The sequence below is a fragment of the Narcine bancroftii genome, chromosome 14 (genome assembly GCF_036971445.1).
Source record: "Narcine bancroftii isolate sNarBan1 chromosome 14, sNarBan1.hap1, whole genome shotgun sequence".
NCBI lineage: Eukaryota > Metazoa > Chordata > Chondrichthyes > Torpediniformes > Narcinidae > Narcine > Narcine bancroftii.
Window position 1 is genome coordinate 34,510,786 of NC_091482.1, and position 15,128 is coordinate 34,525,913.

At 41.7% G+C, this 15,128-nt stretch overlaps 1 protein-coding gene across 3 annotated transcripts in view; it reads left to right on the forward strand.

Annotated features, from left to right (window-relative positions):
- The window catches only part of bckdk (branched chain ketoacid dehydrogenase kinase), a 71,695-nt gene that overhangs the window by 29,498 nt on the left and 27,069 nt on the right, over positions 1 to 15,128 (forward strand). For all 3 annotated transcript variants that reach the window (XM_069911138.1, XM_069911137.1, XM_069911136.1), the window contains exons 3-7: positions 769 to 879; positions 3,911 to 3,958; positions 4,085 to 4,204; positions 4,343 to 4,441; positions 7,400 to 7,473. In XM_069911138.1, coding sequence (XP_069767239.1) covers positions 769 to 879; positions 3,911 to 3,958; positions 4,085 to 4,204; positions 4,343 to 4,441; positions 7,400 to 7,473 — 452 coding nt within the window. The remainder of the gene's footprint in view (positions 1 to 768; positions 880 to 3,910; positions 3,959 to 4,084; positions 4,205 to 4,342; positions 4,442 to 7,399; positions 7,474 to 15,128) is intronic.

The window sequence follows — 15,128 nt, forward strand, 5'->3', positions numbered from 1 at the left end:
ACCACATGATCCTCTTACAACAGAAAATTCTCCTTTCAGACAGCTCCAGCCTGCTCTTTCATCTGTTGCCTTTGGTAAACAATAACCCATTAGTGAAGTAACTTGAGCGCTCTTCTAAGCACTTACAAAAAGATGTGAGAAGTCACTATGTCTCCAGTATTTCAAATAAGATCTGTTTTAAAGTGTTTGCACATGACCTACTCTAACAAACCTTTCCCAATTTATCTCACAAAAATATTTCTATATACTCTGTCATACTACAAACTTTACAGACAGCGTAGGATTTGAACCCTGGTCTCTATCGCTGGCGCTGTAACAGTGTTGTGCCAACCACTACGCCAAAAGTGCCACTCCTTAAATTTCATCATATAGCACAGTAACAGGCAATTTTGGCCCACAAGCCTATGCTGTCCAATTTTACACCTAATTAACCTACACCCCTCGTATATTCAGTAACGTGGCAGATGGACCCTTGCAGAGATCTGAGGGTTTTATTGGTCTTCATCTCTTAAATTTTTAAGAACAATTTATTTAAATTTAAATTTAAATTTTAGACATTCAGCCCAGTAGCAGGGCCTTTTGGCCAACGAGGCTATGCTGCTCAATTGCACCCCTTTAACCTACAATCCCAGGAATGTTTTTGAACTTAAATCTTAAATTCTGACTTGTGGTATAAAATTAACTGAGCATGGGGTAGATAAGAAAAACACAGTCATGTGTTTCAGAGTCGATGATCATTTAAGGTTTGCTTTTCTTTTGGTCATCCAGAAAAGTGCCAAGTACCTGTTCAAAGAATTACCTGTGCGTATTGCCCATAGAATTAAGGGATTTCGGAGCCTTCCTTTCATTATTGGTTGCAATCCTACAATTCTGCAGGTGGTAAGTACAATTGACTGAAGGATGCTGTTGCCAAACTCGTTATCAGTCAAGAATTGAGGGAAGTTTTGAAAGAAATTTTTAACCAGTGTGCACTTAAAGAAAATATGGCTGTGCATTTGAAAAGTATGTGGCTAGAATTCAACTCTTCGAATTAGTTCAGCTGAGGTCAAGTTATCATTTTTTGCTTGAATCTGTGATAAGGATAAATACAAAGGATTCAATCTAGTTTATATTAAAAGGATAAATAAAATGAATTAAGAAATTTAATTGGACAAATAGAAAAGAGTAGAACCATTGAAGGAGATATGTGCAGGATAGGAGAGATATGGAAAGATGGGCAGAGAATTTACTGAGTAGAAATGTTCCTGCTGCATACATAGATATACAGTTTGAAGGAAATGGTGACAGAAAGAATGTTGTTATTTCTTCTGGAATGCATCCAACACTAATATCCCTTGAGAAGATGTTAGTTGTAAGTAACCTTCCTAACAAGGAGCACTCCTTTCACCTGTGCTGCCACAGTGCTTCCTTAGCAATAATACATGGGTACAAGAAGGAGCCCACTTATTCATTGGAGAGTTAGAGGCCTACATCTTGGAAACAGGCCTTTTGGCCCATCAAGTCCGCACTGACCATCAACCAACTGTTCACTTGTATCCAATGTTTTTATTCTCCTCGTATTGTCACCAATTCCCCCCGGGTTGTATCTCTCAACAACACACTAGGGGCAATTCACAGCAGCCATTTATCCCATCTATCAATGTATCTTTGGGATGCAGGAGGAGGCCAGAGCACCTGGAGGAAACTGCTGTCACAGGGAGTACATTTGTTACTCCTTGCAGAGAGCACCTGAGGTCAAGATTGAACCTGGGACTCTGGTGCTGTAAGGCAAAGGCTCTAATAGCTATTCCACTGTGGTGTCAATTTAGTCTTTGAATATGATCACTTTAAACATTTTAAAAAGCTGTCAAGGGGGCTTGTTACTTAGAGCTATTTATAACAAGCAATCAGGAAAGCAAAAAGAAGTACAGGTACACTATCCTTTATCTGGACATTTAAAATCCGGAAAGCCCCAAAATCCAGCAAGTGGGGAGAGAGACCGGCAGCACGAGTCGGTCGGGCGAGAGACTGGCAGTGCGAGTCGGGCAGTCGGGGGGGGGAGACCAGCTGCGTGAGTCGGGTGGACGAGGAGGAAGACCAGCAGCGCGAGTCAGGCAGCCGAGAGACTGGCAACGTGAGTTGGGCAGGCGAGGGGGGGTTTGAGGAGATGGCAGGGCAACTGGAAGGGGTTGGGGGTGGATACGGCAGCACAATTCGGGTGGGCTTTCCGAAATCTGGAAAAATCCGAAATTTGGAACACACTGTCCCCCAAGGGTTCCGGATAAAGGATCGTGTACCTGTATTTACTTCATTATGATGATCTCATCGTAACAATAGAAAGTTGGCTAATGAGATTAACTGGATTTTCTTTCCTTGGATTGATTAAAGATAACATTGTGGAGCACAAAATTAAAGGGCACAGTCAATAGTAGGAAGCATTACTCCATAACACAGATGTGCAACGGCAGAGGACATAGATTTAGGGTAAACAGAAAGAGGTGGGGCTGTGGGGAACATCTTATATGGTACTTGCAACACCTCTGCATTTTTTACTTGCCACTTTGTGGAATTAGCTACAATAGCAAGTGTATGCAAAGTGTTAACCTGCTGTGACCACACATTCAGCCACGTTGCTTCTCAGTGGCAGATGATGATGTATTTGAGGTATCTGCTGATTTTTTTTTGTTGTAAAAGAAGATTTGGAGGGATATATAGATCAGGTTTATTAAACTTTAGTTTGGCTGCACTGAGAATACTACGTGAATTTCTAGTCACCCCATTGCAGGAAGGATGTGGAGGCTTTGAAGAGGTTCACCAGGAGGTTGCCTGATTTAGAGGTAATGAGTTATGGGGAGAGATTGAACACATTTTGGAGCATAGGAGGCTGAAGGGAGACCTGATAGAGGTTAATAAAAGCATCCAATGCATTGATAGGCTGGACAGTCAGAATCTTTTCCCTTGGGTAGAAGCGTCACACACTAGATCAGCGGTTCTCTACCTTTTTCTTTCCACTCACATCCCACTTTAAGTAATCCCTATGCCATCGGTGCTCTGTGATGAGTAAGGGATTGTTTAAGGTGTATGTGAGTGGGAAGGGAAGGTTGAGAATCACTGCTCTAGTCCCAATTGTTACTAAAATATTTTGCTTGACCCATTGGCCCATTTCCTTTGAGTTATGAAACTGTGCACATAACGAGTCAATTAGGTACGATTAAAACAGATGTTTTCAAACTTTCTTTTCACCCTCATACTGCCTTAAGCAATCCCTTACTCCTCACAGAGCACTGATGGCATAGGGAATACTTAAAGTGGTATGTGAGTGCAAAGAACAAGGTTGAGAACCACTGCTGTAGAGGATATTAGTTTAAAGCGATGGGGAAGAAGTGTGGTGGGTGCCTGGAATGGGCTGGAATGGCTGCCAGGAGCAGTGGTGGAAGCAGATACATTTAAGAGGCTCCAAGATAGACGCACGAACACAAAGGGATCATGAGTCCAAAAGATATAGGAGCAAAAGTAGGCCATTCGACCGGTCGAGCCTACTCCACCATTCCCTCTCAAGCTGATCCATTCTCCCACTCAGCCCACTTCCCTGCCTTCACACTATAACCTACGATACCCGGACTATTCAGATACCTATCAATCTCCACCTTGAATTCACCTAATGGCCTGGACTCCTCAGTCGCAAGTGGCAGCAAATTCTAGCGTTTACCACTCTCTGGCTAAAGAAATTCTCTGCATCTCTGTTTTTAAAATCCTGAAGTTGTGCCCTCTTGTTTTTGACTTGTCCTTGAAGAGACATCTATTGGGTGCAAGCAGCAGAATCTTATTTAGATGTGGTCATCATGTTTGGCACAGACACATGAGCCAAAGGACCTGTTCCTGTGCTGTTTTATGTTGTAACATTTGTTGATGTGTATCTTTTTTTTTTTAGCATGAATTATACATCAGAGCCTTTCAGATGCTGTCAGATTTCCCACCTGTGAGTATAATTGTCCATTTTAACTCCTGTGTATTACTCCAAGAAGATAGACCTCCTTGCTGTTTAAGACTAACATTGCACATCCAGCAATAAAAAGCTAACTTCCTTCTTCAATTGTTCTATTAGATCACTGATGAAAAAACTGAGACTCAATACAGAAAGATGATTCGGCAGCTTCTGGACGACCACAAGGATGTTGTCACAATGTTGGCTGAAGGTTTCAAAGAATGCCGTAAACATATTCAGGTAGGAAAAGCTCTTATTCTCATTGAAGCACTGAACTGAGCTCTCATAACCTTGAAACGTTCATGCCAAAATTAGTTCTGATCAGTAGTTGAAAGCTGATTGAATGTACCTTTCAAACTACACTGCTTTGTTTTGCAGGATGAGTCATTAATTCGTTCTTTCCTCGATAACACCTTGACCTCTCGATTGGGAATTCGTATGCTGGCAACACATCACCTAACCCTTTATGAGGATAATGTAAGTGCATGCTGAGGTAATAGAAATGGGTAGCATGTTCAAGAAATTGTATGGTGGTGTTTATTTTCATGTGTAAATTGACAGGTGTCTCTCTGAGAGGTGATACAGTAATCAGCTGGTAACCTGCAAATGGTCTCCACTGTAAATCTTGCCACTTCAATGATGCTTTTGCACAAATTTAGTTAGAGAGCTAACATTTGCACAGCTATAATGGCTTCCTTACCTCACTGGTCGACTTTTCAACAAGTTTACACAAAAAGCCATTTATGACAACTGTCACCCCAGCATTGAAAGAAACCAGCTCCAAGTCTAGAGGCAGTATGTGATTGCAATAATATGCTGATAATGTCATACCCTTTGCACTTTGGTCCTGCTTGACTAGCTGATTTTCCAGTGAACCCATCTTAAAGAAAATATGAAATGTACAAAAACCATGAACCCCAACTCTGGCCATGAACCTACCTGTCCCAGTTGTTCCAGAACTCAACCTCCGCTCCAGCTTCACAATTCAGATTCCTATCTCTGGGATCACACTTTGCTTGGACTCTGGACTTCCTCTGGTGTTCTGAACTAATGAGTGAATCAGCTGTTGGACCATTGGATTCAGGATGATTGGAGGTTTACTGTAGTTTTGGAACCAAAGTGCTTAATTGCCCTTCAGTCAGGGAGAATTACTCGGTGGAGAATGGGAGAGAGAATTACTCGATTGTTAGCATAGAAAATGTTTGTGTGGAGAATCTCCCATGGGGTGAATCATGTGCACTCCAATTGTTGCTAAGTCCCATCTTCATTTGCATAACTGTAAACTTGGCATTCATGGTGTAGCAATGAGGTACATGTACTGAGAACATCAAAAATCTTCTCTGGCACCAGGGTGGGAGGTGAGATGTTTATGAGGGGAAAGTTTAATGAAGAACTATTTTAGTATAATCATCGATTGAAGAGGGCAGGTTGGGCAAAGTTAACACTGTATTGAAAGAGAATGGCTTGGAACATGTTTTGATGCTATGCAAGTCTGGCCATTGAACATTGATGGTTTCACCCAAAGCAGGTTGCCAAAGCATTGTGTGAGGTGGAACAGGCTTGCATACTTTGCTTTCATAGAGGTTGGGGAATGGAAGTTAGTGGCAAGAAATGGTTAGAGGTGGCTAGGAGAGTGCTTCAGTTGACAGAATGGATTGGAATGTTGCTGGATGAGCGTGTTGGGAGGGAGGAAGGGATTGCTGAACGAGATTGTGATGATTTGTTGTAGACATAGAAGTTGCAATCTGTCTTGAGTGAAGGGGTAAGCACTCTAATCCATTAGCAGCTAAGAGGACCTAATGCCATTAATATTGAGGAGTCAAGTTTCTTGGCAATGGACCAGGTAACTCTGGCTTCTTTTTTACTCACATGTATCGTGAAAGTGCTTTCATGTGAATGGTCAGCACTGTTCCAAAACCACACACACTGAAACCAATGTGTTATGCAAGGAACTTCCAGGCATATACATTGAACATGACTGGATGCCTCTGAGCATGTCCAAGTGTCTTCAAGTGCCTTCTGTTAAATATGTACCAAAAATGATCATGTGAGAACATTGTGTGAGAATTTCTAGGTCAACACGTCAAACAGCCTGTGTTTTTGTACTGGAGCTCTCATTCAAAAGTGAGGATGCTCTGAGGCTTTCCAATGTCTCAATGTTAAGTTTGCAGGAACTCAGCAAGTCTTGTAGTGTCCATAGAAGGTAAAGTTATATAACTGTGCTTCAGGCTTGAGATGGTCTGAGGGAGTGATCCCTGCGGAAGGTGGAGTGGGGAAGATGTGTCTGGTGGTGGCAGAAGATAATATGCCTAGCGGGGTGGTAGGTGGGGACAAGGGGAATCCTGTCCTTGTTGCATGTAGGAGTGGAGATGGCCAGGGCGGTTGTAAGGGTAATGAGGGTGAGAGCTGAGTTGGTGGTGGTAGAGGGAAAGCCATGTTTTTTTTGAAGGACATCTCAGATGATCTGGGATGGAAGACCTCATCCTGGGAGCAGATGCAGTGGAAGCAGATAAATTGTGAGAAACTAATAGAATCCTTACAGGGAGTGAGAGGTGTAGTCAAGGTCACTGAGGGAGTTGGTGGGTTTGTACAAAATGTCCGTCGAGAGTTTCCCTCCCGAGATGGAATCCGAGAAATTGAGAAAGGGGAGAGTGTTGCAAGACCAAGTGAATTTGAGATCGGGGTGGAAGTTGGCAGCCAAGTGGATAAATTCAACGGGCTCATCATGGGTGCATGAGGCAGCACCAAAGTAGTTCTTGATGTAGCAGAGGAAGAGTTGAGAGGCCTTGCCTGGGTAGGCTTGTGGCATGGATTTCTCCATGTAGCCCACAAAAAGACCAGCATAGCCTTTTGTTCAAAGGTCCAGTTATCACACTCTGTCTGTTAGTCTGCACTTCTCCCCTGCCTTTCTTTCCTTCTCCCCAGCCTTTTAATTCCGATTCCTGTCTGCTTTTTATGAATTAATTGAAGGGCTCAGGCCCAAAATGTAAGCTATGGATACTATGAGACCTGTTGAGTTCCTTCAGCATTTCTTTGTTTTCACGACAATGTGCAGACTTTTATGCTTCACTCAATTATAAGTTTGGTGTTTTTTTTAATATCCAATCCACTTGCAATGAAATGAAAATCTGGGAAGCAAAGATTCAGAATATTAGGGAGCCTCAAATTATAATTGTTAATTCTATTCCTTCTTTTCCCCCCCTAGAGCTCTTTCATATTCATTGTAGTCTGAATAAAAAGTTGCATATAACTGAACCAGAAGTACTACTGCCTATTTAAAAGGATCTCTGGCTAGAGTGAGATGATGATTGGTGGGAGGCTGTACAACTGAAACAGAACGCGTGGCTTAAATGGCCTCTGTGCTGTCGACTCAAGGAATTTATTTTTTTCCCCAAATACTTTCCTAAGGAGTGCTCCTCTATTTCCTTTCTGCAGCCTGACTATGTAGGGATTATCTGCACACGACTCTCTCCAAAGAGGATAATTGAGAAGTGGGTGGACTTTGCACGGTGAGTGTTCCATTGAAAGATGCTGGGAGACATTCGTGGATTGCTGACCCTCTTGTCTGAGAATTTTTTGTTCATTGATGTCAGCTGATAAAAGGTTGGGGGTTGTGCTTTACTACAGTTCTTAGTCATTCCTGTCTACCCATACTTGAAACGACCTTTAGGCCTAGGGCCTAATCCAATGGTTCTCAATCTTCTTTCCACTCACTTACCACTTTAAGTATTCCCTGTGCTGTAGGTGCTCTGTGATTAGTCAGGGATTGCTTAAGGTAGGATGTGGATGGAAATAAAAAGTTTGAAAACCTTTGTTTTAATTGTACCCCATTGACTCGTTATGTGCACAGTTTCATAACCCCAAAGGAAATGGGTCAATGACAATTTTTCTCAAGCAAAATATTTCAGTAACAATTGAGTCTGGTGCAGTGATTCTCAACCTCCCCTTCCCACTTTCATCCCACTTTAAGCAATCCCTTACTAATCACAGAGAACCGATGGCAGAGGGATGATTTAAAGTGAGTGGAAAGAAAAAAGGTTGAGAACCACTGATCTAATCTATCAGCCTTTGTCACACCTTCACCCTATCACAGATGTGTTCATCAGTTTTTATCATCACTGGACCTTGATAGTCTTTTGGCCTCCACCATTGTCTGTTCATGATGAAATGAAACTTGTACATCAATTACCTGTAGGAGATTCACTGACCTTTTTAAATTTTACCTCCTGAGGGGTGGTTTTCCTTAGTGTCTGAAGACTGGACTATCAGTTCAATCTGAGCAGAGAGCATCTGAATGCTAACGACCTGGGATGTGGTTACCTAAAACTGAAGGGGGTGAGCTGCAAGAAATTGGTCAAATATTTTCCCTCTGTAGACAGGCCTCCATCTGAAAGTGCCTCACTAACCAAATATTTCTAAGCGTGTGTTTATTTTTTTAATCTTCATCATCTGCTGTTTGCTGCTTTGTTATTAGGTATTGTATTAGATTTTTGATTTAGACCAATCCCTACACGCTGTAGTCAAACAATTTGCAATTAATTGGATTTTTAGTATACATTAGACTATAAGACAGAGTAGCTGAATTAGGCCATTTGGCCCATCAAGTCTGGTCTGCCATTCAAATCATAGCTGATGTATTTTTCCTTCTGACCTTCTTCTCCTACCTTCTCCCCATAATCTTTGACACCTTTATTAATCAAGAACCCTTGTAAATGACTTGTAAACATTTTTTATCAGTTCTAAAAGTTTCTAGCTGCTACCAAAATTTGTTGACATTCGTTTAAGTGTCTCTACAGTTACAGTCAAGATTAAAAGCTGTATTTACGACCATCTTGGAGAAACAGTAGTTTAGAGTTGAATTAGATTTTCTGTTATTAGAATCAAGAACATGGAGTCAGGACAGACAATTTCTTTGATCGTGTACTTTTGAGTAATTTGATATCTTGTTATCCATTTATTGTTTTAAAGTATGGTTTACTGTTTAGAGTAAAAATAAACAGTGGAAAACTCAATGCTATTGAAATGGACTTATTCATTTACAAGTTAAAACATGTTCTCAAAAGCAATTACAAAGAGAAATGGTTGCAACATCTTGCTTTAAATACACCCATGATCCTCTGCCGACACAGCCCCCAGCCCGCCCTGTTCAAGCACCGTTCAACATCCTGAAGATGCCCACAGTGCTCGTAAGTCAACAAGGTACTTGAGTGATAGAGAAATTGTGGCATTTCATTTGTGATCCATAAACTACAGTGTGTTAAATTTGTGGAATGAGGAACAGAGTTAACATTTCAGGTAAAAACCAAACAAACTGCTGGAGGAACTCAGTGGGCCAGACAGCATCTGGGGAGAAAGAGATGATCGTCTCTTTGCCTCCACAGATGTTGCATAACCACCGAATTTCTCCAGCATTAAGGTAGGATGCTGGTATTTTTGCTCCAGGTTTTAGCGTCTATGATCACTTGTGTTAACATTTCAGGAAAACCACTTTTCATTGATTCTGGTAAAAGATCTGAAATGTCCATTGTCTTTCCACAGGCTCTGTAATGTTAGCATTTCCTGATTTTATTTCAGCTTTCCGTCATCTACAATATTGTTAGACGAAGTTGATGCTCTGTCTTAATTTGGCTGAGGAATTGTTATTAAATTCCAGATGGTTACTTTGCTTCTGTCTGACATGTACCCATTTCCCCCTTTAGGATATCTTAGTGACAATCAAAACATGACTCTTGCTGTTGTGTAGGCAGTGTGTTCGAATAGGCCCTTTGCCTTCTAATTGTAGTTACTAGGAACTTCATAGAATACCTAACTCTTGTTAATATGGGATTACTTCAAGTGCAAGTACATTATATTTTTTGAATATTTTATTTATAATCAACACATGCAAAAATACAATTTTCATATATCAAAATGTTACAAACAATCAATTAGGCTCATGTTAATTATATATAAAAAGAAAGAAGAAAAGAGGAAAAAAGAAAAACAGCCTAACACATCCACCCCCACCCCTTTCCCTCCTCAAAAAAAGTAAACAAACTCCAAAAAAAAAGAAAAAAAAAACTAAATGAAAAGTACTAAAATACTAAAAGAAATACATAATGAATATGTGTTAAGTTGGATTGCGCTAGGAGGCAATCTGAGATCCCACGTAAAAACATTTTCACAAAAAATATAATTTATTGAGGGAAGACCACGGAACCGAAGGAATTATTCATAAATTCAATCCCAGTGTTTGAGCATACGGGCTCCAAATCTGCAAAAAGATAGGATATTTGCCCCTCAAATTATAAGTAATGTTTTCTAATGGAATATAGCTTTGAATTTCTGTTTGCCACCTTCCTATTGTTAAAGACATCTGACTTCCAAGTAATTGCAATACACTTCCTTGCTACCGCCAAAGCTAATTTAACAAATTTCAATTGAGAATCTGATAAAGGTCCAAGTACATTCTCATTATAGATGTTTCACTTGGTTGTAAATTTGCCCTTTAAAACATATAGCAGGTTTAGAGACGACCAATTATGCAGATCAGTTCAGTTCAAGTTTATTGTCACATATATCAAACTACATGAGTGTAAGTCAACCCATACACAAGTACAGCAAATAAGACAGTGTGTAGAGTGATAAAGACCCATCCTCTCTCTCTAACTTAACCTATCTAGTCCCAGCAACATCCTGGTGAATCTCCTCTGCAACCCTTCCAACTTATTGATGCCCTTCATACAGAAGGGCTGACAGAATTGCCCACAGTACTCCAAGTGTGGTCTCACCAATATTTTGTACAGTTGAATCATGAGTCTTGACTTTTGTACTCAATACCCTGTTCAATGACGGCCAGTATGTTGTACGCCTCCTGCACCACCTTGTCCACCTGAAATACATTTTACAGGAACCTGTACTCCTACTTCCCTCTGTTCTACAACACTCTCCAGGACCCTGCCATTTACAAGGTTTATCCTGATTTGACGCCAATATGCAACCCCTCACACTTGACACAGTAAATTCCATTTGCCACTCCTTGACCCATCTTCACACTGATCTAGATCTTGTTGTTCTTTTTCTTTGGCTTGGCTTCGCGGACAAAGATTTATGGAGGGGTATGTCCACGTCTGCTGCAGGCTCGTTGGTGACTGACAAGTCCGATGCGGGACAGGCAGGCACGGTTGCAGTGGTTGCAAGGGAAAATTGGTTGGTTGAGATTGGGTGTTTGGTTTTTCCTCCTTTGTCTTTTGTCAGTGAGGTGGGCTCTGCGGTCTTCTTCAAAGGAGGTTGCTGCCCGCTGAACTGTGAGGTGCCCAGATGCACGGTTGGAGGTGATAACAGCTCACTGGCGGTGGTCAATGTGGCAGGCACCAAGAGATTTCTTTAAGCAGTCCTTGTACCTCTTCTTTGGTGTACCTCTGTCTCAGTGGCCAGTGGAGAGCTCGCCATAGAACACGATCTTGGGAAGGTGATGGTCCTCCATTCTGGAGACGTGACCCACCCAGCGCAGTTGGGTCTTCAGCAGCATGGATTCGATGCTTGCGGACTCTGCCAGCTCGAGTACTTTGATGTTGGTGATGAAGTCATTCCAATGAATGTTGAGGATAGAGCGGAGACAGCGCTGATGGAAGCGTTCTAGGAGCCGTAGGTATTGCCGGTAGAGGACCCATGATTCGGAGCCGAACAGGAGCGTGGGTATGACAACGGCTCTGTACACGCTGATCTCTGTGTGTTTCTTCAGGTGGTTGTTTTTCCAGACTCTTTTGTGTAGTCTTTCAAAGGTGCTATTTGCCTTGGCGAGTCTCTTGTCTATCTCTTTGTCGATATTGCATCAGATGAAATGGTGCAGCCGAGGTAGGTAAATTGGTTGACCATTTTGAGTTCAGTGTGCCTGATGGAGATGTAGGGGGGCTGGTGGTCATGGTGGGGAGCTGGCTGATGGAGGACCTCAGTTTTCTTTAGGCTGACTTCCAGGCCAAACATCTTGTTGTAAACTTGCATTAACTCACTGTCTTTGGTGTTATCTGAAAATTCACTAATCATGTTAACTGAACTGCCATCCTTGACATAGATAACAAGCAACATTGACCCATGTGGCACACCACTGATCATAAACCCAACCAGAAAAAACATCCCTGCACTGCCAGCCTCTGGCTTCTTCCACTGCTAATTTTGAGTCCAATGGCCAGCTTCCCTTGAATCTAAATTTTCAGACTAACGTGCTGTAATGCGCGTCGAAAGAAACAAAGACGTTGATCCAAACCAAGGCTTTTATTAAATAAAGACTGGAGTATATCACAAGTAGGTCGACCAGTCCAGAATGAGCGGAGAGAGCGCTGATGGAAGCATTCTAGGAGCTGTAGGTGATGCCAGTAAAGGACCCATGATTCGGAGCCGAGAGTGTGGGTATGACAACGGCTCTGTATACGCTAATCTTTGTGAGGTTTTTCAGTTGGTTGTTTTCCAGACTCTTGTGTAGTCTTCCAAAGGCGCTATTTGCCTTGGCCAGTCTGTGGTCTATCTCGTTGTCGATCCTTGCAGCCGAGATAGGTACAACACAACAGAAACTGTGATATTTTGGTCTCTGCAAGTACGTAGTTCACTGTAATCTTCTGAAGAGGAGGAGGTTTCTATGTGTTTGTCAATGATCCAGCAGTTTGCTACAGGCCAAGGGCAGCATTAAAGATTGATCATAATCCTGCCATTGCTTTTCACGTGATGTAGAGCATGTTGAAAATAAACCAGGTCTCTACATTCCTAGATAATGTTACTGCTGAAACTTAACTTTCAAACTCCTGCGAACAAGATGACAAAACCTGAATTCACAGGGATTTCTGAAAATTGCTGCTTTGAATTTTCATAGATTGTTTTAGCCTAACAAACAAAATTAATGCAGGAAAGGTGTGTGTTTTTTTTCGTTTGCCTCATTTCATTATCTTGACTGAACCCCCATTTATTTAATGTAAATATATTCAGCTGTCAGGCTGTTGAACCACTCCATACTATCCTAATCCTCAACTACTCCACTACCACACAAAGGACTGTCTGCGCTATTGAAATGCCACTTTTTTTAATGTGAATATTTATTATTGTTATTTGGCTCATTCTTGTACAGAAATTTAATGTATGCTATTGAAGTTGTTCAGACCCGAAACGCCAGTTGGATGTCTTTACCTTCCATGGACACTTGCAAGACCTGCCGAGTTCCTCCAGCGTTTCTGTGATTCTACTACAACTACGGCGTCAAATGACTTTCGTGTTTCACCCCTTATTTTTGCAAAATACCTGCTTGGTTGCAAGAGTAAGAATTTTGGTGCATATGTAATTGTACCTTTGTGTGAAACAAGCAACTTATCACTAATTAATTCTAGAATATTGCCAAGCCACCTGCAATCACCAGAATGAACAGTACCTATCAACCCTGGCAGCCATAGAACAGAACTTGGGGAAGGGTGGAAAGGATCAGACTTTAAATTAGTTATGCTAAACTGTAATGACTTGTGAGTAAATCATTGCTCCTGGTCTTAAAATGGTAATTAACAGTCTGAAAGATGGGAGATTAAAAAGGAAGTTACAAAAGTTATCCCTTGGCCTCAATTAACCCTTCTTCTGAGAGCATTAACTGATGCTAGGTTTGGGTCCGTGAGTATCAACCTTGACCTGGCTTTCATCGCTAGTTGTGTGTGAGCAAGGTTTAGGCTTTGCACATTTATGGAAGTGTTTAGAAGGAGTAAACCTGGCTCCTCTGCCCTTTCACTGTGACAGAAATATAAATTCCATTTCCCAGCCTTAGGATTTGAGCCGACACTTCCCTCTTCCTCAAGTAAACAACCAATTATTTAGAGATACAAGCTGGAAAATATGAGTTCAACTGGTTGGTGAGGTGTGTCATATGGATTTTTTTTAGACATATAGCACGGTAACAGGCTATTGGTCCATGCTGCCCAATATACATCCAATTAATCTATATCTCTGTTACGTTTTGAAGGGTGAAAGGAAGCTAGAACCTCTATAGGAAAACACACGCTGACACGGGGTCAACACACACTCCTTACAGATAGTGTGGGATTCGAACCCCAGTCCCGATTGTTGGTGCTGTAACAACGATGCACTAACTGCTACCCCAACTGTGCAGCCCCTTCGTTATCCTGTAGTGAAACATGAAAGTCTGCAGATGCTGTGATCGTAGTAAAAACATAAATGTTGGAGGAACTCAGCCGATCTTTTCACCATCCAAAAAAGCAAAGTTATATTGCCAACATTTTGAGCCTGAGACCTTCTTCAAGGAATAGGAAGAATGAGCCTGTATTCCAATGGGCAGACAGTGACACGCTCTTCATTACAGTAAAACAAGGCAGAAATTGAAGACTCCTTCCCCCCCCCTCACCACCCAAAGAATCATGGATCTGAATTGAAAGAATATACATAGAAAATTTCCTATTTCAGTGCAACCCAAATTTTGTTAGCTAATGAAGTGCTATTGAAATGAAGCCACTTTTATTCTGTAAGCACTTTGAAAAGCTAAACCTCATAGTGAAATCCTTCACTTTTACTTTTAACTTTTAGGTTTCCCTGCCCGAGGACACCCAAGTTCCTTTGCATATCCAAAGTCTGAATTTTCACCCCATCCAAATAGTATTCTGCCTGTTTATTTCCACTGCCAAAATGTACAACTGTACACCTCTCTATGTTAAATCTCATCTGCCATAATTTTGCCTCGTCTCCCTTTAGTCTGTCTTGTCTAAGCACAGCTGTGATACTTTCCCTGATGAGCAATGCCACTCCTCCCCTTTCATCCCCTCATTCTATTGTGTCTGAAACAATGGAACCCTGGAACATTGAGTCTTGCCCCTCCTGTAACCAAGTTTCACTAATGACCACAGTGACATGATTCCACATGCCAATCTATGCTCTAAACTCGCCTGCCTTTCCTACCATACTCCTTGCATTGAAATAGATGCCCCTGAGAACATTTTGCACAACCCTTTTATTTCTGCCTTAATATGCAGTCTTAACATCATCTTTTTCCTCCTTCACTCCACTATCTGCTCTGGCACACTGATTCTCACCTCCCCACCGGAGAAGCACTAGCAAACCTTCCTGCAAGGATATTAGTCCCCTTCCAGTTCAGGTACAAACTGTCCTGTTGGAATAGTTCCCCACCTTCCCTGGCAGAGAGCCC